Source organism: Coffea arabica, chromosome 7e, assembly GCF_036785885.1.
Source record: "Coffea arabica cultivar ET-39 chromosome 7e, Coffea Arabica ET-39 HiFi, whole genome shotgun sequence".
Lineage (NCBI taxonomy): Eukaryota > Viridiplantae > Streptophyta > Magnoliopsida > Gentianales > Rubiaceae > Coffea > Coffea arabica.
In genome coordinates, this window is record NC_092323.1 from 13,051,074 (window position 1) to 13,076,485 (window position 25,412).

Consider the following 25,412-nt stretch of genomic DNA (forward strand, 5'->3'; position numbering starts at 1 on the left):
TGACATTTTTGGCCATAGCTTTCCTGCACCTAAAAATCTATCCTGCTTTCTCACTTTTGGGACCATTTGTCGGCTGAACCTTTAGCACTCCTATCATTTTTAATTGACATATAGGTATTTTCCAATATTCGAAAATCAGCTGCATCAATATATCTATTTATCTTATTGTTTCTCCGAGTTTCTTTTCAAACTAGAGGTGGGCTGGAGTTTTTCATGCGTTTGGCATTCAAAAGAAATTCTATATGAATCAATGAAATACTTAGGAGTATGATCGTAAGCAATAATTGGAAGAATGGTGATGTTTTTGAAAGAGCAATAATTCTTCTGCTGTGGACTATGGAGACTGGAGAAGATGTGGCTTTGATTGGAAGGCGTGGAGCCATGAATCACACGAAATCTTGTCGTTGAGTAGCCTTCCTCGGCCCTCCCCTCGTACGGGAACTGATTTCCATTCGTTGATCAAGTGACCTCTGAGTCCCTTCAAGGGTCCCTTGATCTTATTCACAATCCATGTGCCCATCTGAATCAATTCATACAAACAAAACAAAAGAAATAAGAATGTGCCCAGTTGGATCCTTTTCCCTTGGGCGTATGAATGATTGCATGGGAATCACGTGAGAATCGCTGTGGATGAATTTTCTACAAGGTCCATCTTGTACTGCACCCACGGTTTGCTGTCGTGGATCATGGTTACGGTCTCGGTTGTTTCATATCCGTTACGATATATTGGTTGAATATCAAGCGATACGCACATTATAACACATAAAAATTTTTAAAAAATCTGAAAAAAATTATTAAAATTAGAAAATACCAACAAAAAAAAAAAGCTAAATCTGAAAAAATTTTCGAATTGACTCCGAATTGATTCAGATATATCAGCCGATACCATGCATTACGAATTCTGATCGATTAATTTCGATCGAGTTAGAGTAAGTTGCCGCGAATATATAGTAATATCCGCGATTCGAAAATGAGTATCGTATCGATCCCCTCCATTCCGATTAAGCCGATTCGTATCGGAATCGGCCAATATTGCTAACCATGACTGAGTCTGCGACAAAAGCTCTACATGGAATTCAATTAAATTAATGCTTGGGACACATTGTCCTTCCCTCTAGAAGAGGTCTCATTCAAGAAGCACGCATGTAATTCACATTTGCCACACTGCTTTTGATTTTTCTGGTGTAGCTCATATTTTCTTCCATTTTTGCTCATTTCATTTGTTTCTCCACCATCACATGATTCACATCTACATCAGAAGTCAAGCTTCGACAAACCCGTACTGAACTCTACCTAGAATCGTCATTCATGCAAATAGAACTTTTTGTTCACTGGTGCTGAGATGATCATATTCCTTGTTCTGTTAATTGATTTCTTAATTACTTGCTGTTTGAAGCAATCCTGAAGAAGTATAACATTTCCCAAGTTGACATTATAGTTAATCAGTAAGTTGAAGGCGCCATGGATTTACCCAAATTTACATAGTTAATTAGTTTTCTCTTTGATGACGACAGGATTCAGTATTCCTGTTTAGCTTGGAATATCCTTCTAGCCGAGGCATGAAGGTCAAGTAGATAAATTCACGTGGCTGCTTCTTCCAGACCTTTTCGAAGCCATTTTTCATGCACTTGTTAAAATTAAAGAAGTCATAACCCATGCGCATCACAACTTGTCTTCCACATGATCTCCATAATGGTCTCTAAAATAATTAGGGACTATTCATTAAAATCCAATAGTAGTACTAGTTGATGAAAAAAATAATGAATTGATTTTTTCTAGACTAACAGTGTATATATAGTGGCAATACAAAACTTAAAGTTCGAATTAAAATTGAAATTAAGTGACTTGAATTCTAAATCCCCTAATATATATATATATATTATTAGTGTAAAAAAGATTAATTGAAAAGAGAATGGCACGCAAATTTAAAAGTACATACTATACATGCACACTAGCTGCATTTGCAATGGTATTAGAACACTAATAATATATATCTTGCATATTTTATTTCACGAAAAGTGTTACAGTATTATTACAAAATTAATTACGAATAATTTCAAATCCTCAAGCTCATGTCAGCCTAAAATTTGTAGGCTAAAACAAAATCTTGGAAAAACTTCGAGGACTCCTAGGTGAATAACCCTTCCATAAAGAGCGCAGTTTAATGTACTTAAACGGGAAAGAGACTAACGTGCACCTACCGCCTCACTCGGGCGCCAATTGTTGAACTCATCGAACCTAATCTGTCTCTCTCTCTCCGCCCTGCCATCTCACTCTCAGCTCAGTTCAGCCGTTTTCCTCCGCAGCTTATCACACCATGCATTACCAAGTCCTCCATTTCTCTTTTTCCTGTTTCAATCTTTAACTAATTACTTCAGCTGAATTTTCATTCCCATTATCCATAACCAATTGTTTCAAATTTTCACTATTCCAATCCCCAACAAAGGATAAAATAACATGTCACTGGCATCAAGAAACCTATTGACTAGCCCAAATTCCCGAATCAACACTACAATCAACACCTCCAAAACCCATCTCAGAAACCCGAGACTTCCCCTTTTATCGTATCCAAAACCCTTCTTAAACCCCTCAAGATTCCATGCTCAAAAACCCCATTTCCTGAAGTTTGCTACATTTATACCACCAATCCAGAACCATACCTGGTCCATCCAGGTTAAGTCCTTGGACTTAGATGGAACTGTAGGGGAAGAAAGCCGAAGTGAGAATCCTGCCAACTGGGATGTCAATTTTGATGCATTTCTTTCAATTTTGGAGTTTTTCTGCTTGGTTTCGTCCATCGCGATTTCGGGCATTTTAGCCGTGAATTCTGGATTTTTGGGCGGTCAAAGGATGGTTTTTCAGTGGTTGGGAGAGAAGGGGATGGTGTGGCAATGTGTGGTTTTGGTTGCTGGAGTTTTGGTTGGGGCGGTTATTCGGAGGAGGCAATGGAGGAGGATTTGTCAAGCGAAGTATTTCTCGAGGCCGGTGAATTTAGTGGAGAGAATTGAGAAATTAGAGGAGGACTTCAAGAGCTCGGCTACAGTTATCCGGGCTTTGTCTAGGCAGCTTGAGAAGCTTGGAATCCGATTTCGGGTTTTTAGGAAGGCCTTGAAAGAGCCCATTGCTGAGGTATTGATGTTATATCCTTAACGTTTAGTGTTTCTTGTCAATTTGGATTACAAATATGGTAATGTGACATGGCTAAAGGTTCCAATAATCTTTTATCTAGTTAATTACTGAGTTTCTTGGATTAAAGGGGGAGAGAATTTGTTATAATTTGTTGCTGAGGGTAATGAATGCATGCAAATGTTGTAGAGTTGTAGTTTGAATTGGTTATTATATCACTCATATGAGCCCTCGAAAAATGAATTCTGGTTGAATTACCTGACTTACGTGGTAGCTAATGTTTGTGCGGTGTATTGTTTCCATATGCTTATTTACACGTTAAAATACTATGATATGTTTGTAGAACTTGTACCTTTTTCTTTTGTGCTGTCACCCAACTAAAATGTTAGCAGAAATTTGTGATTAATGTGTGGAGAATTCTATTTCGTCTAGAGTAGGTCTGGAAATTCACCTTTCAATCATTAATTTGTTGCTCAAGTCGTTGGAAGGAATCTACGTGTGTTTAATGTTCTATAAGCAGTCAGGTGACTTGTCTTTTTCTTCCCTGGTTATGGCTTGGAGTGGACTTGTAAGGCGGAATTCATGGAGGCTCTTGTGAACCTTTTTGCATGCAGAACATGAGATAGAATGTTGTGGAATATAAGACATTGGCCTGTCTTTTGGAATTGAAATGTGGCCTCCTTTTTGTTGGGAATTGCATTTGTTTGATAATCGATTCCAGTGATTTTGGTAATTTGGTCAGTTGTGAGTCGAGTAAGCTCCAACTTAGATCTTTTAAGTATATCTGATTTGATAAATTCATTATCCCACATGATTTATTTGATAAATTCATTATCCAATATAATTTGTCTTCAATTTAAAAGCAGCTGGTTGGAGTGTTGTCCTTTGTAGACATCTAATTTCGGCGCCTACAACTTTCTGTCATTTTTGTTTGACACTTAATTATGATTATGGCAAATATGTCATCAAAACAGAGTAGTCATCTAGATTTGAAACTTTTATGTATCATTCTGACATGTCATAGGGGCAGAGTTTGAATCATGTTGCATCATACTGTACATATGCTTCCTTCTCTCGGGTCAACAGTTTATGCAAGAAGTTTATCTCCTAAGTTTTGTTATTGGCTTCACCTGTGTAGACTGCTGCATTGGCCCAAAAGAACTCTGAGGCAACTAGAGCGTTGGCCATTCAAGAGGACATTCTGGAGAAGGAGCTTGGTGAAATTCAAAAGGTTCTGCTGGCAATGCAGGTAAGCTATTCTGTGTATTTTCTCAAGGTCATCTTTGTCTAATAAACTCCACATGAATTTCTGAAATGAATACCAGAAATAGGCTAAAGTTGACATAGTTGCATGTGGAAAGCAAAAGATGCATCTAGTGATGCCATTGAAAGGCTTTCCAATTCCATAAAGGTGGCTATAAATCACTTCTAACAGCCCTCGGCTACTGATAAGACTAAAGAAAGAATACTGCAGCTAACAACAAAATAGATTCCGAGCGACATGCACTAACATTCGACTGCTCTTACCATGTCCTATTGCCAACTCAGCAAACTTGTTTCCTAAGTTCATTTTTTTTTTGGGCAATTTCCCGGTTACTAAGCTTGCTTGCTTTTACTTCTCATCTTTACCCCTTAGTTTCCAGTCTTATAAGTGTGACTATTTGGTTATTTGTGCTCAAGAATGTCCCAACTTACCTATAATTGTCCAGAAGAGAAAACTTGGACACATATTTTTGTGGTTCTGCCGCTTTGATATTCCTTACCTTTTTGTTACAACTAATCCTGTTGCTATTTTATTTCTTTTATGTTGCCCGTAGATACTTTATTTTATTTTTTCCCTTTTTTTTCATGTAGACAGAAATTAACACAATGAAAAGAAAACAGCACTCATGCTATATGACAGTTGGACCACGATAGTAAGATTGATAGAAATCTTGTTGAAAAGGTGTCCAAATAGTATTAGTAATAGCTGCTCCCTCCTCCCTAAACCCAGGGAGAAAGGAACAACAAAGGAACCAAGACACAGAAACTCACACAGACTTTCATGTACATTCAGGATCAAGTAAAACGCTTTGTAACAATAATATCAGACACAAGCAGATTGGCATTATTTTCAGAATATTATGGTACCTACTTTCATATGCGAGTTTGAACTGACTGGAACTGCATTGCTTTGTTTTCTTCTGTAGGAGCAGCAACAAAAACAACTGGAACTCATCCTTGCAATTGCAAAAAGTGGAAAATTATGGGATACCAAGCGGGAAGAGAATCATGGAAATAATACACCTGCTGCATCTAATTCAGTTGTTGACGGTGTCCAACAGTTGGGGAAAAACCAAATCCAAGCCGTGGCTGGTCAGAAAGAGAGCAACAATGATAATATGTAGTAGATGTTCCTGGCAGTAACCAGAAATGGACATGCCCGTTTTGTTCATAGATGAAATCCAGATACTGGGCCTTGTTTAACTGAAGCAGTTGAAATGCCCTTCTGGCATCTGATCTTCGTGGAAGGATGGATATCCTTACTTTCAATTACCCTGCAACAAGTATTTGACTGCATGGTTCAAGGAAGAAGAGGTTATAAAAGATAGAAACAGGAAAACTGAAATGTGTTAGTGTAGTTCTTTTGAAGAAAGCATTGTAACAACTAACAATACATGATTCATTCATGGAACTTTTGGATTATTAATTTATCAAACTTTGTAAAGATTTCGCTTGCTCATATATCAAGTGCTTTGGCCTTTTATCCTTCATTTTTCTTCCATTTTTTTTTCTCATTGATTCGGAGTAAAGGGTCCTGTCTCCCATGGTGGTTTGGAAGAAAACGAGTAATGGCAGTCTTGATGAACCTTTGTCCACTTTAACTGAACTCCGTTATTTTCAGCTGCATTCTATCTTTTCATTGAGACTAAATTATTGGCCCTATGTTTTGTTTCTCATGAATTCATTAGAGAATTTGCCTGAGTTGCTTCATGGCACACTGAACAATAGACCGTGGGTTAAGGGAGCTGGTCAAATAAAAATATTTTTGTGGCCATAAAGGTCAACTTTTTTGTACGGTATTTTAAAGGCCCGCTTTTTCAGTTAAGTGATCTTTTTAATCATAAAAATAATTGGATGACTAAACCCATGTTATTTTGAATAATTTAGTGATTATTTTGATCATTTACTTTGTTTGGAACAGGGGTGTTTCACGAATCGAGCTGCTCGCGATCGAATACGAGCTCGACTCGAGCTCGTCAATATCGAGCTCGAACTAATTAAGTCGATCTCGAACTCGAGGTCAAAAACATTAAGTTCGTTGGCTCGCGAGCTCAATTATATATATATATATTTTTCTTTTATTTTTTATTTTAATAGTAAAATTACATATATATCCTTAATATTTTATTATTTGTTAAAAAATTATTATTTTATTCATTTTTAAAAATAAATATTTATTTTTAATTTTTTAAAAATAAAATAATAATTATTATTTTTTTATTTTTTAAGTTCGAATTTGATATTTTGAACTCGTCGAGCTCGAGTTCGAGTTCGAGCTTCACAAAATTAACTCGAGCTCGGCTCGATTAGCCAAAGTTCAACTCGAGCTCGGCTCGTTTGCACCCCTAGTTTGGAATAATTTTGTTATAAAAATACACTCGGTGTTTTTCAAAAAAAAAAATACTACTTTAAATAATTTAATGATCATTTTGACCATTTATTCTATTTGAAATAATTTTGCTATCCAAATACATTCGATGTCTTTCCTTTTTTTTTTTTTTTTTTTTTATAAAAAAGATGTGTAAGCGGCTTCACTTCCCATCAGGCCATCACGATCCCGAGTTAGGGCATTGCTTGCGATTGGGATTTGATTGCCTACGAAGATAAGTCTTTATACCTGAGATACCTTTTACGAGGGAATGCCCGTCCTCACGATCCAACATGTGTTAGTGTAGACTGAAGATTTTGAAAAACAATTCAAGGGAGTCACTTTGTCGCTGAAAAAACACGAGAAAGGAGGAGATACATTCTGTGATACAGTCTGAGTCATAGTAGTTGGTGTTGCATAGAAGGAATGGAAGGGCTAAGGGAGCTGGAAAGGGTGCAGAGAATTATCGAGCTGATGGAATCCCATGGCATCTTGAACCCCAACAACAACATTAATCCTGACTCCAATCGTTTCCTTGCAAATTTCACCCACTTCTTGGTAAATTTTTGCCTTAGCTTTCCCCCAGTTGTCGTCATTCTTAGATTTTCTGTTCTCCCATTTCGTCTACACTCTCTACATTGAGACTCTTGCATGTGCTGTCTAGTGAATTCGGTCCCAACAGGGTACCCCAAATTGTTGAAATAAATTTGTTAATTTTGGTCTTGAAGTTCTCGAAATTAAAAAAAGGAATAAGTAAACATAATCCCTTGGTAATCTTGTATCTTGTTTGCATGCCTAGCTGATAGCTTTAGTGTCTCCCTCTAGTTAGAGCGAAGACGATGCAGAAAATTAGTAATGATAGGCTTATGGGCTTGTAGGTTTGTTAAATGGGCAAAGCCTGGGTACGATGCTATTGGAGTTGCGCTTGTGGCGCCTTCTTCTTGGATTAGACGAATTCCTGTTGTTGTTCATGTAAAAGCCGTAAAGATCAGAACTTTTTTGGTTCCTGTTTAAGGGAAAAGGTTATTGGTTAGAGCTTGTTTTTAAGTTCAGTTTTTTGTAAGATTTTTCTGGAAGTGGATCAGCCTAACTGCACTAGGTAATGGCCATTCGCAACGTGTACTGTGACTTACTAGGAGGATGGGCAAGCTCTTGCATGGAGTATATGAATTGTTGTATGATGGCTTGATTGTGAGTCATATTGTACTGGATGTGGTAAATATGCTGAAATGGGTGGTTATGAGTCTATAAAAGTTATTTCCTGATCAACGTGAAATCTTTGCCGTTAACCAAGTCCGAATGAACCAGATAATATTAACCAACAATTTCTCTCATTAAAGTTTGCGTGTCATTTTTCTCTTATTTTCCATCCATTAAAAAGTCTCAATTTGTTTCACCTGTTTGTTTCATTGTTCTCCCCTTGTGACCTTGAATCAATTTGGTGAAGGTTCAAACTTGCAGCGAGCTTGACATGGAAATCAAGTGCCAACTGATTTCAGAGTATATGACAAAGGTTACTTTTTTGTGTTGTATGATAACTTGCCTAAGCTTCTTTGGGTGATCTAAGGTTAGAGTAAATGGGATGCAAGAACTCTGCTTATGCTTGTGATTATCCTTCTGACAGATTTCAACTTTATTTCTGGAGGAAGCACTGCAATGTATTGGGGAAGAAGGTAAAGTTTTCCAGTTCTACTCTTTAACATTTTTTGTTTGTAGGCCATCTTCTTATGGATTGTGCCCTCAGCTTCATTACACAATGGAGCTGAGTTTAGGCCATAAATGACCTAAATGAATCTGAAAAAGATCGTATGTATTGATTGTCTGAAACTTCTGCAAAATGTCACTTTAAATAAAAAAAATAACTTGGTCAATTTTGTCCTTTTCAGATGATGAAATTTGCCGTTGAAAGGGGCAATGAGTTTGACAATGTATTCAGGTCTTATTGTTTGATGGAATAGACTTGATTCTCATTCTGCTTTTAATGGAAAGATAAACATACATACAAGTTTGGTAGACATTCTCATTTCATAGACAAAATAAAGCTGTGCAAACAGCATGAAAACCATTTACTTCCAAGTAGCAAATTTGTGACTCAACGTAAGTTGCCTATTTTACCATTATGAGACCTGAGCTAAACTACTTCTTGGAAGGGATATAGGGTATATCTTGCGGGTTTATTAATTCTTCCTGCAAATGACTTGGCTGACTATGTTTTAATTTGTAGGTAATGAACATATTGGAAATGCTGTGCCAGTACATTGTGATGATGAGCAAAATGTTGATCCATCACAAGACAACTTCCTAGATACTGCTGCAATTGGGCTGGACTCCATGCTTCGAGCAAATTCTACATTGGAAGATTTTGTAAGCAATATTGTTCTTTGTTATAACCAAACCATACAATCTTTAGCAAAAGTCCTTTTTTAGTGCAGAAGGGTTTAAAATTTATTCAGGCTGTTTTTACTTTATGCCATATATGAGGATCTGCTTGTTCTCGCAATGGCAAGACTTTTCCTTAAGGATTGTCCTCAACATTGTTGGACTGATGGTAACGATGAACAGTGTAGGTCATATTTTATGTTTCATAAGATGGATGTTCACCAGCCGCAGTTAATATTCAAATACTTACCAATACTTTCATTTACAGAGAGTTACATTTATCAGGTAACAGAGCAACAAAATGCAACTCTCTCTCTCTCTCTCTCTCTCTCTCTCTATTTTCCCTTACTATTTCTGGCTTATATTCTGCATTTTGGTGTGTACATTAACTTGGGACTCCATACATTGTTGGTCCATTTACCTGTACAATAGCTGCTCACTGACTTGCTCATATGTCCTAAATAAAATGTCAAGCTTCCTTACATAGTCCTCTACCCTTTTTCAGAATGGAATACGATAATATCAACAAATCATTATGACATGAAAAAAATTGCATTACTTTTTCCAGTAAATGTGAATGTGCCTACTGCTTGGTACCTATAAATGTGAAAAGTTGTGACAGCAATTGTTCCAATTTTTAGCTACTATGAGTAATGTGTCAATTATGTACCTGAATAGCATAGTGAAAGCCAACATTAACTTTAAAGTATGGGAAAGAACTCTTCTATAGGGATGATAATCAGCACATAGGTCTAATCATGTGTTGTGTAAATCTGCAAGTCAAACTGGACTGAGCAAGTTCTACCTTAAGACATCATGCTAACTCTGATTACAAGGTTTTGGAGGATGCTTGATTTTCTTTTCTCAGATTTTGGGCTAGACAAAGTGGAAGGGTATGATAGCTGTAAACAGTTCTTTGGCTTGGTTCAGTTAAAGTCAAGTTTCAACATGCTGCACGATTACAATTAGTTTTCTCGACAAATAACTGATGCTGTTAAAAAGGATTTTAGTTCCATAATATGTTTCATTCTTGCTTCCTATGATCTTGATTTTGAATTTACAGTTGGATACTTTGAATGAGAAGCTACTTCAGTCACCAGCTTACGGAGTTCAGCTTGGGGAAATAGAATCCTATGTGGTAAAACCGCAATTTAGAAGATCTTTGTACCACGTTATTTTCAGGATTTAGGTTAAAAGCTTGATTTTCACTGTCCTTTGGTGCAGGGTTGCCAAACAGAGGGAAGAAGGGCAATCAGATCCTTGAAGATGTTGGAAGCTGACCCATTTAAACCACTTCTTATCCTACTTGAGCATCAAGGCCTTCTCACGGAGCGGTCTATAGCTATTTCTGTTATGATTTTTGTAGTTTCCTTTATGTTCCCTCTCCTCCATGTGGGTTCTTAAAGAGTATTCTAAAGGTTTTTAGAATCGTAAAGGTTATATTGCCCCCTCCTTTTTTCAGGATAAGAGAAGAACTTTGGTCTGGGGTAGAGTACTGGAGTCTTGAAAGAAAACTATGTTGTCATCCCTTGAGTGGAAGTGAGGTAAATTTAACAAGTACATTCTATATTTTGACAAATAAAGTTTTGAGACATTTTCCTTTCCTTGTTTGACTAAACCGGTGGCATCAGATTCTATATAGTGCAGATATCTGTTTAATACATGCATAAATTGGTAATCTATTGTATCTGATTTCTTTAATTTGAGTAATAAAGTTCTGCACTTGTGGAGATTTATTGCTATTTCTAGCATCATAAGTAGAGAAACTGGCCCCATGTATTGCAGCGTTTGTGGGAAAAGATTGATGGAATGAAAAGAGTATTTCAGGGAGATGTAAGAAAATATATTTATTAAAAAAGCAGAGAAAAATTTAAGAAGTGTTTGATGGGAAACTTCAATTTAGTTATTAATTTATTAAAATACCCCTTGGAAAGGCCCTTTACTTTAAGGGAGATGTAGAAAGAATATCAGTTGAAAACTATAATCCTAAAAGAGAAGCTAGGGGCAGAAAACTATACTTGCATGCCAAATAATGATTTCTTCATGGCGCAGATAAACATCAAATGGAGCTTATAATTCTAGCTACCAATACACTTTCTGGTCTTTGGCAGCCTGTCATCATTATTTTGGCCCCAAAGACATAGATACTTAATGAAAGCAACTTTGTTAATAAGGCTTCCAGTTTGTTCTGATTTACAAGCTCAGTTCCTAAAACCTAATACCCACACCAACTCCCCCCCCCCCCCCCCCCCCCCAAAAAAATTAAAATATTACCATGAAAGTGCATGATATTTAATCCATTTTGGCTGCATAAAAGTCAAATGGTTATCTGCAAAGTTGTTATATAAACCAAATATTTAGGAAGAGTATCCTGACTTGGATAAGATGAATTCCAGTTTTGGACTCAGGGAATACTATCTTGCTACTTATTCTATTCTTGGAACATTTTCTTCTCTTAATATATTACAGCAAGATATATAATATCAGTATAGCCTATTATCATCAACATTCATCTTTATTATATTTATAAAACATACTCTGCACTGTGCAGAGTAGTGTAGGAGATGTGATGAGGGCTATTCATCTGAAATCCTTTGATTATCGGGTACTTAATCTGCTGCTGTATCAATTGCGGGGTGAAAAGGTACATTCCTGATTGGTATTTGGAAACTATCTTTGAACTTCCAATTCTATTCTGGCCAAAACATTATTTTACATGAATGTCCTTTCCATTTCAAGCTAGTTTATTAAGTCACCAGTTTATGAAATTTAGGCCATCTTTATCTTTGATGATATGGTTACACGTGTCACTCAAATACCTACAGTTGCTTATCTTGCTTTCAATTTCTGTGACTGGCCTTTTTTATTGTTTCTTTATCTCCTATCTTTTGATTGGAATAAATGCTGTTTATGGTAAAGATGATGAGGGACTCCCCTTGAATGATTAATTTACTCAAACTATCAATTGTTTCTTCAGGAACTGTTGTAGGATGAGTCATCCACCTTTCAACTTCGTTGAAAGGATATGGAAAGGATTATGAATCAAATGCTTGTGGCAATGTAATACTATTGCTGCTTTACGTTGTATTTTTCACTCTGGTCTGCTTTCTTTGAAGCTGTTATGAAGGTGAATGAATTGCATATGGAATTCCTATCAATATCAGAGTTCTTGGTTGAGCTATCCGATGATATGTGAGTAGTTTTCATGTAAATCTTAATGTTTTGTGTATAAAAAGAAATGTATAGTATTGTTATTGGCAAGATATAACTTTCCATTTTTGATGCATGGGAAGAAGCATGTGCCATGCGGTATCATTAATGGATGACAATGTGATGCTGTAGGTTTGACTATGAGGTAAATCATTTTTCTGTTGTTTTTTTCCTCTTATGCCGATTATCCTGAATATTAAAGATTGTTTTTCACTTGGTAGGATGATGTGTTGGAGAATAATTTCAATATATTGCGCATGTTTGTCAGAATATATGGAGCTTCCAGGGCACCAACCATGCTGGTGAGTAACGGTCATTATAATAAGAATACTTCCGTAAGCTCCGTGTAAGCTTATTGGAACCCTAGATTTGTGCTTGGGCTTGTAATGCCAAATATAGTTTTGAGCCATCCAATGGCATTATTAATTTTGTGTGGGTGCACGGTGAGTATTTTTCTGTTTTTGTTTTGGACTAGGAAAAGGGGACTAAACAGTGTCGTTACCCTTAGATCACGTTGGGGTATTTCCTTTCTGACCAATAGGCTATGGGATTAGCTAAAGTTTCCCATTATGAATTTATTCATTGAGAGTTAGTTATATACTGATGTGTCCATATATGTAGGACTTTTCTATTCTACCATGTATTCGCAACATAATGTTAGTATTTAACAAGGAAAGGAGAGTGAACAGACAATCCGGTGAAGTTCTTAATCCAACTTTTCGTGCTTGGTTGTTATGCCATGAAAGGGAAAATAAATGGCTGTCCTCATTTGTAGTCAGAGCATTCCCTATGTTAATTGTGTCAGTCCAACTTAGTGGCAAATCTTGCAACCACAGTTTTTGCTTCATATTTATTGCTAAGCTATCAATACATGAATTTTGTTTAGAGTCATCTTCTTGTTCTTTTTCCACAGGCAAAACGTATCACCGAAACTGAGGAGAAGTATGAGAACATGTTGAAATCTTTGGATCCTGAATTGGCCATGAATTATCAGAAAAGGTGTGAAGAAGCTACAAAAGAAGGTAAACTTCTGGTAAAATGAAATTTGTTTTGTACCAAGATCCATGCATTATTTGTCCTATTGCCTTGGGCTCTTCTCTTTTAGGTGGGAAGATATCGGGTCCTTCTCTTGGGACATGGAATATTCCAACCATAATTGAAGACGAGGATTCTTATCGATGCAAAATCTTGAATGTTAAGCCAACAACTGTAGTTCAGGCAGATGTTGACAAGTGCTATAGTTCATAATCTCAATCTAATGAGTCTGCCTAAATTGTGTAAAATTGATCCGGGACTAGTTACACTTACTGTAGACTGACTTGGACACAGAAATGGTTCTTGGTAGTTTCCCAGATTTTAACCTAGAAGTGTTTATGTTTTCCTGCTGAGGAATATTGGGATTTGGGGGACTTGGATGGCTGCCTTTGTATTCTTTTTCCAAACGTTTCCATCACTTGCTGTTTTGTGGGTGATGAAGGATTATGGGATAAAGGATTCTTGGACTTGGTAACTATGGAATTATCAGTTGATTATCCGGATGGAGTTTTGGTCCAGATTTGCATCCCCATTGGATATTCAAAGAGAAACAGTGAAATATGTTTTCAGAACGATCATGAGCTTCTATGGTATGACACTGAACAAACGATTGTCCAAAATGGGCAGTTTGGATGGTGACCCATTTATGATGACTGGATATCAATGCCTTGCCAGCCTCGTTCAGCCAAGCAAAGGAGTCGAGCGCAATCCTCGATTTTGGGAAGGAACTGATAAAGAAAACCTCCCAAGATCCCGCAGAATCGCTTACTATGGAAGTCAAGAAAAGAGGAAGAATTTCACAATCACGGCTTGCTATCAAAATGTGCTAGCTAGCAAATTATCTGTATAACTGCATTGGAATGTTTTTGGCAGTGGTTTGTTTCCTTGCTTTCGTGCTAAGCTTTTACAATTCAACTATATGTTTTGTGCTCAGATGAAGTAATCAACTTCAGTAAAATTTAGAAGATTCTTCCTTTGACAAGAACAATTATAGCGTTCAATTCATCCCCTGTTCATATCAGAATAGAAATGGATATTTATACAAGCTACACTTAACGTGAAACAGCAAAAAGTATTGTTACTATCATTTTTTTGCCACGTCCTGGTCATTGTATTATTATAATACTTCAGAGGGATAATTTCAGAAACCTCCCCTGAAGTTTTTAACAATGGCAGAGACCTCCCCTCAAGTTTATTCAATTACCCTTACCTATCTTGCTTTTACTGTTTATATAATAATATAGATACAAAAGGCTATTTTTTTTTCTCAAAAATCCTGAACTACCCTTTTTGTACAAAAATAAAATAAAAATTATTTTGCCAATTATTTTCTTATATATTTCAACCAAACCCGCTATACTAACAAACTAGCCTAGCAAATAATCTAATTCCAAATTCTCAACCTAACCAATTCCATTATCATAGGCATGGATGGGATTAATCAAGTTTAAAAGAAGGAATGCATCATTATGACTATAGAGATCTTCAAGAAATTCATTTTGCCAAAAAATTAAAATTTTATTTACAACTAATCACACCGCAAACTTCAAACCCAATGTCCACATATTTTCAAAACAAAATGATCTTTTTAACTATCAAATCTCCAAACATGTTAACATCTTAAATACAAAGAAAAAACTCCATCTCTATAATGAAATCACAACCAACAATTATCAAGTATAAAAAATATATATAAATGTACTTATTAACATCTTAAAAAGTTTTTTGAATGGATGATAGACAAATTAACAAATTTACCAATTTCAGCCCCTCTTCCTCTTTTGGGCAATGATTGCATTAATTGTTCCATTATTATTGTGTGTCTCTTCATCTCCTTTTAGTTTGACAATGAAATTGAATTTTACTTCAACCATCAAATCTAATCCCTCAACTAAACTTGTGATCTGGCAATTCTAAAGAAAAGAAAGGAGGAATAGGAATATATAGTAGAGTTTGAGGGATCACTTGTGGTATGATTTGTTGCAGTTATAGACAAGGGTTGGTAGTAATTTGAGAGCGAGTTATAAGATAAAGGGGTTGATGGATGAGAACGAAGTGATAGTAAGTGAGAGAAAATCATCGTTAATTGTAACTTGTAAATAGGATAACCGAAGAGATTAGGTTTCTTATTCTTTTTTTTTAATCTCATTTCATTATATTGTGAATTATTTATTAAGTGAAGGTCATTGTAATCATTTTATTGTGATAAGGGAGGTTAGTATAATTTGTCAAACTTGAGGGGAGCCGAGTGAAATTATCATAAACCTCAGGGGAGGTTTGTGAAATTATCCCTACTTCATATTTAAAGCCTCATCAACCTGACAGACGTAATTTTCTTCATCAAATAATTCTCATTTGATGGAAATGCCTAGATTATATGTCTATTTCATGGTAAACAAGTAGTTTATTGAACCCAGGATTCATTTTTATTTATTCATCATCAAGAAATGGCAACCGTTTATTGGCACGGAAAGGGTTGATTGAGTTTCTGGCTCTTTTTTTTTTTTTCTCTTTTGACCGAACACGATAGAATCTAATTTAGACCTACTCTTATTCTATGGTAGGGGAGGGGGTGACTCAAAGCCCAAGTAGAGCCTTAAGACTCTCTTGGGATAGTGGAAACAGCAAATGTAGTTGGTTGATTGAGTTTCTTTCTAGAGTAGTTGGTTGATTGAGTTTCTGGCTCAAGCTGGTATTGTTTTCAGTTGGGTACATTTGCTGTTTCCACTCTCTTTTTTCCGGAATCTTTTTTCCCCTGGGCTCATATTATGTGAGGCCAGTGATCATCATTTAACTAAAGTATATCCAGTGGCTTCTTCACATATTTCTTGATTTAAAAACTATAATGGATGGGGTCATAAGGGACTGAACCCTGCTCTTGATCATCCATGTTCTGCTATTTGGACTTATCCAAAAGGCATCTTTCAGCACCAGAATGACCAGGAGAGACCAAATGCATGCAACAAGCCTGTATAGTGATGCGGCTGTGAAGCCTGTGATATAATGAATCACAGGTTTCGAATCTTCTCCTACCATTTTGGCTTTTTGACATGGCCAACGCTGCAGGGAGCCACGTTCCTTATCTTTTCTTTGACTTGTAAGGTTCTATCGGCTGTTTGTACATGCAAGTTTATAAAGTTCCATGTAGATATGGACATACAAACTCTCTCTCTCTCTCTCTCTCTCTCTTCCTTTTGGGTCAAGTGACGTGGGTTCTTGAAGAGCTTAGAATGTAATCCATGGATTAGGTTAGTCGACTATCATCTAGATTTGGTATAATTCTCATCACTTGTAGCCTCCAATATTCATGTGGTACCAGATGGGTACAAAATCAGTGGCAATACGAATATGTAGACAATTGAAAAAAATTTCTAGAAGATTTATAGTCTATTTGCAATTAGCGACCAAACTTGGTGCATCCATGTCGTCATGATGACTAAGTTAATGATATGCTTTTTCTGTCGCATGTAATCACCATCAGAGGTTGATGCGGTAAGTAGAATCATTAAGTTGAAATTTTTAACCAGCTTGTCACTTCTAGAATAAGCTTGAGCTATTTGCCATTCAATCTTTTATAAGTCATGGTGATTCGGTCCCTCCCCCCACCCCACCCCCCATTTAGGCAAGGAGGGTGGTGGGTAGGGGTTCAAATTGAAATTGGATTTGGTAAGTGTCCAAGCTTGTTAGATCTGGCCTGCTTAGATTTTTTCCTTTTGATAAAAGAAAGTTTGGATGAGCTCAACTTCGATCACCATTACGGATCATGACATGTTTTCAAAATCATAGGTTATTTATGTAAGTTCTTATGGATGATGGTTCATTGACACAGCACTCAAATCGATAGCAGAATTTGAACACACGATCTTTTATGAGAAAGTAATATATTCTTATCAACTGAACCAACTTATATTGACTGGCTCTACTTACATGGGAAGGTTGTGCTGGGAACAATGGTTTTTGATGATGAGAATGTACTAAAGAATCAAGACCTGTGGCTTCTGAATAGAAAAAATTGAACATCTCTACCGTGTCTTCTTCTCCAACTCCTCCTACGCATCCAAATCAGTGGACCACATTTAGTATATATCACATACCCGTAACCATATAGACATCCTCTTTTGATTTTGCAGTTTTCCCTTAAACAGATGCTTCTATTCAGAGTACCATCCAGTCTACAAAATCCCGTGTTTTCTTTAATCTTGAGGGTCCATTCCACTCAAGTTTCATTTTTAAGCATCTCAGCATTGTAAAGCAATCAAATCACTATAAATCAATGAGATGTCTTTAGTGGGTATTTTTATTAATCACTTTGATTTGGTGCAAATCAAATGACTTTTGCCGAAAGAAACTCATACCTACTTTCAATAAATTCAAAGACGTCTAATCTTGCACAAGATATCTAATCTCTCACTCAAGAAGATTAAACATACTTTACAAGAAGTCAATGCTCAATATTTCATGATCCATTCACTTAAGGTCCACTGGCTTAGACAATCAGTGAGCATAGACATGACAGATTTCTTGCGGATTCAACATGCTGTCTATTCTTCTACGTGTAGCTATCTGGTTACACATCCTTCCCCTTTCTTCTCAAGGAGTTTGGCAGGAAACTGTAAGTTGCAAAAACCAGTTTGTTAAGCAGCTTCACAAAATCGAGAAGCAAAAACCAGTTTGTTAAGCAGCTCAATAGTTCTTTATTTGCTGAACTCCAAGAAACTCAGAAAGAGGCCAAAAGTCAGGCAGAGAAGAGCCATTGTATTATTGCTGTGATAGAAAGTTTTTTTGTAGAAGAGCAGTATCATATGAAGCCAGCACACGCATCTTATATTTACATCGTAAAGGAAGCAGAAAAACTTCATACAAGCAGTAATACAAGCAGAAACTTTGGTACCATGACCCAGAAAAACAACCATAAAAACTCTACACGCAGTTGAGCACTAACTGACATATATCAACTTCAAGGAGATTGGGGCCAGTCATATCCAGCATCCATTGCCTCGACATCATCGTAAAACCACATTTCAACGTCCTCGATTTGTTGCTCATCTCCCCAATAGCCATCACTTATTTCATCATAATCATCGCCCATGCCAGCAACAAAATCCCAGGCTAAGTAGCCTGAAGAACCAGAGTAATCTGAGCAACTATCCCAACCATTCATATCATAATAATCTACAACATTGGGACCAACAAGCTTCAATCTTGGGAATTTCTTCACAAAGTTCTCATCAAGATTTACATTGAAACACCCTCGCACATCCAGTAGTTCTAGCTGTCTGCAGTTTGTAAGAATCTCAATCACACTGCTTGTGCTTACAAGCAGGTAAGCAATCTCAAGATGCTTGAGTTTGGGCATTGTTGATGCAATGGCAAGTGCTTCATCATCTTGGGAGAGTTTGTCAATCACCTCTAGTGGGTGCATTATTCGACGTAACCCTGTGAGAAATTTGCAGTTCTTTCCTATTGCTTCGAGTGCTTCTGCTCCGATCTTTATGCAGTAGCTCAAATCCAGAAAAGTTAAAGTCGAGAGCATCGCTGCAACTTGTTCCACTATTGAGTGGCTAATTTGACTTCTTGGCAATCGCAGCGTCTGTAAACATTTAGCACTTGCAACCACACAAAAAGAAATGTCAAGAGACCCTTCTACATCATAGTGCAACACAAAAAAGCTTTTTGAAAAAACTAAGAGTTAAGGGCTCTTGCCCAGTACTCAGATTTCAATTGTCAAAACACTACCTTGATTCTTCATATAAAGCTGCAGCTTTTTGTGAATTTTAACAACTATGGTCTGCCTTGGCTAAAAGGGTACAACATTAGGGGGAATAATGTGAGAGTAACAATTACACATCCACTAATGACGGCTTATCTCTGAGACTCCAAAACAACGAGTTATGACTTCATTACACATATCAATTGTTCAAGTATGTTCACCTTCTTGCAATTCAGTACCACTTGCAAATTGACACCCAGTGCTAGTTTTGAACTCTCTTAAAGGATTGAGAAACTAATATGGTCAAAAAGAAAAAGACAGAGCACAGACAAACATTTAAGCAGGACATTAGAATTCAGAATGTCTAACTACTAGAACCCATTTTGGAGATTCACATGCAGTCAACTATGTCTCAGCTCCAGAAGAACCAAAAGAAACTACAATACATTTTTGCTGGTGACTAAAATAAGTTGCACTCTGAAAATTTTTGCCTTCTGAATCAAGTGTGGAAACATGGTAAACTGGATGCCATTCAATGATGAACATTGTATTGCAAATGCAAGAATATAAATACAGTGATTGGTTACTCACTGGTTAGCGATATATGCAAAGCTCAGATCATTGGAGATGCCAGAAACACATAGTTTGCGAAACGAACCACAGCTTCTCGTGATGAGCAACTGCAGCATTTGATCGATGTTTTCAGGACTACAGTGCTGGCTCCATTCCTCAATGTCAATCTCTTGCCAACAATAAGGCCCCATAACTGCTTTCCTCCATGATTTGCAAACTCCAGGAACCACAGTAAGTATCTCCAGAAGGGAGAGATTTCTGAATATTAAACCAAGTGTATCAGGTATCAGTTCATCCCACGGTCGAAAATCACATCCCTCCTCCATTCTTTTCACAGTCAAACTACTGCACAACACAGCAAGGTAAAGGATTCCAATCTTTTAGTCCGACCTGAAAATCAAAAGTCTACATTTAGAGTCACTAAAAAAGCACCTAAATTCGGTTTACGCGACAAGTATTTACATGGTCTAGAACCCCAAATAAATCCAATTGAAGATCCATGTGGTCTTCTGGACTTACTCTATTTCACCCATTGATGCCCACAAGTGGCAAGATTCCAAGGAGCTTAGATTTGGGCAGGAAAAAGTATATGAATTCAGGAATCATGATGCATGTCACATGCAGAGCTTCTAATCATTAGCAAATCTGCAGATTAATTCCAAAAGGGAAAATTAGAATTGCAGATAGAAAGGTAAAAAAATATAAGAAACAGAACACAGAGTGACAGACATTAAAACCAGTACACAGGCGGCAAAAAAAGAAAAGCCACCACCTTTGCAGAAAGAACTCAGGACAACAGGCTAATAGTCCTGGAGAAAGATGATAAAAATTCAACACCGGATGACAATACAAACCATGTCAAGAACTAAATTTAACCAGAGAAGCTACTAAATTTAATCAATGCCTACATCGGCAATAACAAAATTTATGGAAATGGAAGAAAACCTCTGATTACACAAAGCAATGGAGATTGATTATTTTTCACATGGATTTTGTACGAACTCACTGATACGAGGATCATTTTCATTGAGAGCAGCATGAAATGTTAGGCACTTAGGCCCTGAATGATACATTGGGAAAAACAAAAAAATAAATAAGGGGTTCGGCTAAAAAGAGCAGGAAACACATGCCAAAGTAGGATATGGATCTGTGAGGAGACCGCTTTATCCGCCTAAAATGCAGGGTGGTTTTATATCTTTACAAAGACTCTTCTTTTTCTTCCTCTGAATGTGAGAGAGAGAGAGAGAGAGAGACTAAAACAGAGCAAACAAGAAAATATGAAAAAACACTCGGATATTCTACCCTTAATACCTTCGTTTTAAAGAAAGTGAACAGTAAAAAAATGAGGCAATATCTACAGATTTCTTGATGGCCCTTCAGTTAAATGTTTGATGAGGCTGATTCTAGGCAAGTTTATTGCTTTTGTTGTGAAAATGGATGGTCTAGTATTTTACTAGCATAATTGCTATCAATGTTCTGGCCCTTGTGGACTCAAGAGTGGCATTTTTCCTTTTTCCTTTTTTTTTCCCTTGCACGTTTCTTTTTCGTCCTCTTTCTTTGTCTTTTCAATCTCCTTTCCTGTTTTTAGCCATGAGTTTTGTCACATCAATTCCCTTGATGAGGAAAGATTTACAGGATCTTCCAGCTAAGAGGGGCAGTAAATGAAGAAGTGATTGCTAAGCAAAGAATCTCCGGTGACAGAATTTGCTACTGCTCCTGCTTCTGCTGTTAATTGTTAGCACTTTAGTACAAAGTTCTGTATCCCTTTCATTTGCCACATAGAAATCGCCTAGAATGAAAAAGTCTTTCGATTTGTCCATTTCATTCTTATGTTTAATACAGATTTTTTAAGTTGAAATAAAGGTCTTTCTCCTCCAAAGCTCATTCTAATTTTTTTTTATAAAAAATGTAATCCAGTCATAAAATTCTAAGAAAAACTCTTTTTGACTTGAGAAAAAATAGCGACAATTTTACTTTTCTTTTTTTCTCCGTTATGTCTTGTTGTTACTTGTTAGCATCCAAGTACTTGGAATTTTGTTGTCATGTTGTTTGTAGAAAATTGGTAACGTTTGACATTTGGATTAATTGCAATTTGTGTTTAGATTGAGATGGCAAAGAAGGCCTAACATAACACAACACAACATCATTGTCTGTTTTCAATAATCTTTCATTGGAGGCAAGCTTGCAACCAAACATCCAAGTGAGCTGAGAATGCCAATTGATGGTTGTTGGATGTGTGACCAATTCATTTAGCTGTAATGATATGGTTGAGTTCAATTGTCATTTTTCATAATTTGTAAGTAATGACAAACTTAAGGGGTCTCAACTGTGAAGGGTGAGCCTCAGCCTCACTGTATAGGGTTACAGTTAAAGGTGCCTCGCTACCATGAGTTTCAGTTCAAATCCACTGTAAAGCTCCCACTGGTTTTTTTTTTTTTTTAATCCCATTTATGTGAGATTCATAATCACTAATTATGGCCGGAGTAAGTGTAAAATTGTTTAGTTTAACCCCTTTTGCCAAATTTTACTTCAAGAGTAGAAAGGAAAAAATGTCACTTCAATTTGCTGTTTCCTTTTCTTTTTCCTCTTCTATTTCTTGTCTTAATAGGACTAGTACTATTTTTCTTGACAGAAACTGGACCACAAAATTTAGACGTTGTATCCACCAATCCAAAGTCATCAGTGTTTTGAAAACTAGGCATGTTTTACTACCAGTCTTCCACCACCAAGTCTTCTTCAATTTTTGAGATTTTGAGAAGCTAAAGAAATTTTTTGCACCTTGATGGTGGCTTCTGAAGTTGCACAGTTTAGATTGCCATTTTTTTCTGAAATATTTTTATGTTTTCTGTGAACACATTTAGATTTTTCTGTAAAAACTCTAGAAAATAACAATCCAAACGGATAAAAAGGACAAATGCGTTAGAGCTTTTATCAATATCATTTGTGTCTCTAATAAAACAATCACATGCAAATTAATCAGTATTGTTATTGGATTAAACTTATGGAACAATTTATCAAGTGTAATATTTCGAGAAAAAATGTAATATATTTCAAGAAAGGACTGTTTGAACAAAAGGTTGAGAGCCAAGCTAGAGGCTACTCCACCAAATTCATATCAAGAAATGTGTTATTTTCGCTCCAAATGCTGACATAGTTTTATGCTCAAAATGTTGTTATTTGTCAAGAATTAATTTTAAATACACTGACAATATACGCATTATCCTGCTTGGATGGATGTCATTTCTGATCAATTTGAATTTCAAATCTATATTTTATATATGTGGTATTCATTTAACCGTAATAATGTATACAAGATTTATTCATGGGTCAATAACGACAATATAACTTATCACTTTCATATAATGTGGTCAGAGTCTAGTATTTCTATCAAATGATATATTTACGGTATCCTACCTACCTATCGTGCAAGAAAAACAGAAAATGTGCAAGTCTTAATTTGGTGTTATCTTTTTTCCTGAAATCTTTATTATTTAGAAGAAAGTGGAACATTTTCATTTATGAAAAGAAACAAATTAAAGGGGTTATTGAACCTTTTACTGATATTACATTTATTTGCTAAGCGAGTTAAGAAAAGGTTACAGTAACGCAAGACGACAATGGTATTTAGCAATTCAATTTGGGCCATTGATCTTCTGTTTTTGGGCTTGGAGTATACCGGTTTGGTTCTTCTCCGTCTCAGATGTTTATAGTAAAATTTTATATTCAACCCAATCCATTGATGATAATAGGACCAATCGTCTATAAGCTCCTCTTTATTATTATTATTATTAATTAGGGCAAATTTCCGTTTGGCCCTTGAACTTTTAGTTTAGGTAAAACTTAACCCTTCAACTATTAATAATCAGCTTTTAGCCCTCTAACTTGTAAAATAGGGAATCCGTGGTGCTTTTGGCTAGTTTATCCGATTTTACAACTGGAAAGACAAATCACGCGAATGGCAGTATATTTTATAGAAGGGTCTTTTTGTCTGCACAAAAACAAGCAAAAAGTCAACGATGTATATCGTATCCCCAATCAACCCAAATCCCTAATAGATCTCAACACACGAATTGCAGAGGGAAGGAAGAGAAATGTTTGTCAAGAGCAAGCAAGAACACGCAAATATCATAGCCCTCCCCTTCCTATTTGTCTCTACGGTCAAGTCACAAAGATGATTATTTCGTGGACTGATAGAAACCCGAGGAGAAAGTACTGTTGAGAAATGTCAACTTTTCCTACAGATTTTATCAGATTGAGTTTGATATCAAAATAATTTAGTTATTAGAAAAATAAGAATATTTGTTAACCAAAGATCATGTTGGTTTGTTAACAAATATTTTAGCTAAGATTTGCTAGTAGAAGAATATTATATTTTGTTGAGATTTTTAGGATAATTGTTAGTTGAATATTTTGCTAGTTTGTTTTATATAATCACTATAAATAGTGAGTTGATTAATGTAGAACACAAGCTCATTTTTCATCTTTAATACAAGTCTCTTATAAGTTTTTTTTGCAACACTAAAGTGTTGTTTCTTAGTTTATGCCCCAAAAAACCAACAAAGTGGTATCAATATCCTATATCTTAAGGACCTGAGTCTTTTTTTTAGAGTGATGCATTGGTGAGGATCCTTTATAAGTTCAAAGCTATGACAGGAAAGAACTTTTTGTCAAATGTTTCAATTTTTAGTGGTGAAACTTACCAATTTTGGGCCATAAAATTTTGGACTTATTTGGTAGTCAATGATCTACAAGATATGGTGGAGACGAATTTTGTTTCACCAGCATTTAAAGAACTGATGGATACACAAATTAGAGACCACAGAGTTGCAGTTAGACAGAGATCCAAGGCCAGCATTCACATTTCAGTTTTTGATGCCATTTTCCCAAGGATAATGGCTAATGATTTGATTGAGAATAAATTATTCTCAATTAAAATAAAAAGAAAAAGTTTCACTATGAATTGGTTAGATTTTGACAATTCTAAAGTGGAACATGATAATGAAATCAAGAATTCAGATCCTGAAAAAATTCAGGAGGAGATCATTGATAAGTCAGGACGTATCAAATTGATTCCTGATATTTATCAAGATTATAATATTACTGTTTTTGAGTCTACAGATTTTGATGGTGATGACAAAGTGAAGAACCATGCAAAATTTCATATTTCTGTATAGGTTCAAATATCGTCAAAGGATGTTCCACTTTAAACCTATGAGAAGGTTATTTGGAAACATTAAAAAAAATCATCTTTTATTTGGTGTATGACATGAGAAGACAAAAGAAATGATTTGTTGCAAGACTAATATTTAGCTTGCATAAAAACCTAAAAGAAGAAGTTCATTGCAAGGCTAATCCTTAGTTGCAGAACCTCTTACAAAAGCCTTGTTCAAAACAAGGTTCAAAAATTTGAGAATACAATTGAAAATCTGCAACAAAAGTGGCAAGGAGGAGTGTTGAGATATGCCAACCTTTCCTACAGATTTTATCAGATTGAGTTTGATATCAAAATAATTTAGTTATTAGAAAAATAAGGATATTTGTTAACCAAAAATCATGTTGGTTTGTTAACAAATATTTTAGTTAAGATTTGCTAGTAGAAGAAGATTATATTTTGTTGAGATTTTTAGGATAATTGTTAGTTTGTTTCATGTAATCACTATAGATAGTGAGTTGATGAATGTAGAACACAAACTCATTTTTCATCTTTAATACAAGTCTCTTATAAGTTTTTTTTGCAACACTAAGGTA

The 25,412-nt window shown here is 35.9% G+C and overlaps 3 protein-coding genes across 23 annotated transcripts; 2 read left to right on the plus strand and 1 right to left on the minus strand.

The window, feature by feature from the left end:
- The first annotated feature begins 2,278 nt into the window (after positions 1-2,278).
- On the plus strand, positions 2,279-5,879 carry LOC113701272 (uncharacterized). The gene is made up of 3 exons (XM_027221840.2): positions 2,279-3,129; positions 4,265-4,375; positions 5,316-5,879. Exons 1-3 carry the CDS (start codon positions 2,458-2,460, stop codon positions 5,511-5,513), a joined length of 981 nt encoding a protein of 326 aa, XP_027077641.1. The 5' UTR covers positions 2,279-2,457; the 3' UTR covers positions 5,514-5,879.
- Positions 5,880-6,897: 1,018 nt separating this feature from the next.
- On the plus strand, positions 6,898-13,532 carry LOC113701917 (uncharacterized). 10 transcript variants are annotated; one of them, XR_011818378.1, is made up of 13 exons: positions 6,898-7,315; positions 8,205-8,270; positions 8,382-8,430; positions 8,982-9,121; positions 9,239-9,421; positions 10,200-10,274; positions 10,361-10,470; positions 10,599-10,680; positions 11,688-11,780; positions 12,264-12,328; positions 12,430-12,491; positions 12,568-12,648; positions 13,260-13,532. XR_011818378.1 is itself a non-coding variant. In XM_072059510.1 (12 exons), exons 1-11 carry the CDS (start codon positions 7,184-7,186, stop codon positions 12,476-12,478), a joined length of 1,044 nt encoding a protein of 347 aa, XP_071915611.1. In that variant the 5' UTR covers positions 6,898-7,183; the 3' UTR covers positions 12,479-12,491; positions 12,568-12,649. The 10 variants fall into 10 exon arrangements, 1 of the variants encoding a protein (XP_071915611.1); XR_011818379.1 differs by having other exon boundaries at positions 12,433-12,491; XR_011818380.1 differs by having other exon boundaries at positions 6,900-7,315; positions 9,320-9,421.
- Positions 13,533-18,105: 4,573 nt separating this feature from the next.
- LOC113701867 (F-box protein FBW2) lies at positions 18,106-21,118 on the minus strand. Of its 12 annotated transcripts, none has more exons than XM_027222733.2 (5): positions 20,671-20,952; positions 20,437-20,473; positions 20,184-20,309; positions 19,683-20,009; positions 18,106-18,987 (listed from the first exon to the last, which is right to left on the minus strand). In XM_027222733.2, exons 3-5 carry the CDS (start codon positions 20,195-20,197, stop codon positions 18,339-18,341), a joined length of 990 nt encoding a protein of 329 aa, XP_027078534.1. In that variant the 5' UTR covers positions 20,198-20,309; positions 20,437-20,473; positions 20,671-20,952; the 3' UTR covers positions 18,106-18,338. The 12 variants fall into 12 exon arrangements, with proteins under 12 accessions (XP_027078534.1, XP_027078531.1, XP_071915701.1 ...); XM_027222730.2 differs by having other exon boundaries at positions 20,610-20,952; XM_072059600.1 differs by having other exon boundaries at positions 20,394-20,473; positions 20,610-20,952.
- Between the last annotated feature and the right edge of the window lie 4,294 nt (positions 21,119-25,412).

Coding starts and splice junctions, on each gene's coding strand:
- LOC113701867 (XM_027222734.2), bottom strand. Junction 18,988..19,682: donor TTTGCATATATCGCTAACCA/GTGAGTAACCAA, acceptor TGTGGTTGCAAG/TGCTAAATGTTTACAGACGC.
- LOC113701272 (XM_027221840.2), top strand. CDS start 2,458: ATGTCACTGGCATCAAGAAACCTATTGACTAGCCCAAATTCCCGAATC. Junction 3,130..4,264: donor TGAAAGAGCCCATTGCTGAG/GTATTGATGTTA, acceptor TCACCTGTGTAG/ACTGCTGCATTGGCCCAAAA. Junction 4,376..5,315: donor AGGTTCTGCTGGCAATGCAG/GTAAGCTATTCT, acceptor TTTCTTCTGTAG/GAGCAGCAACAAAAACAACT.
- LOC113701917 (XM_072059510.1), top strand. CDS start 7,184: ATGGAAGGGCTAAGGGAGCTGGAAAGGGTGCAGAGAATTATCGAGCTG. Junction 8,431..8,981: donor GCAATGTATTGGGGAAGAAG/GTAAAGTTTTCC, acceptor TTTAATTTGTAG/GTAATGAACATATTGGAAAT. Junction 10,681..11,687: donor ATCCCTTGAGTGGAAGTGAG/GTAAATTTAACA, acceptor TGCACTGTGCAG/AGTAGTGTAGGAGATGTGAT.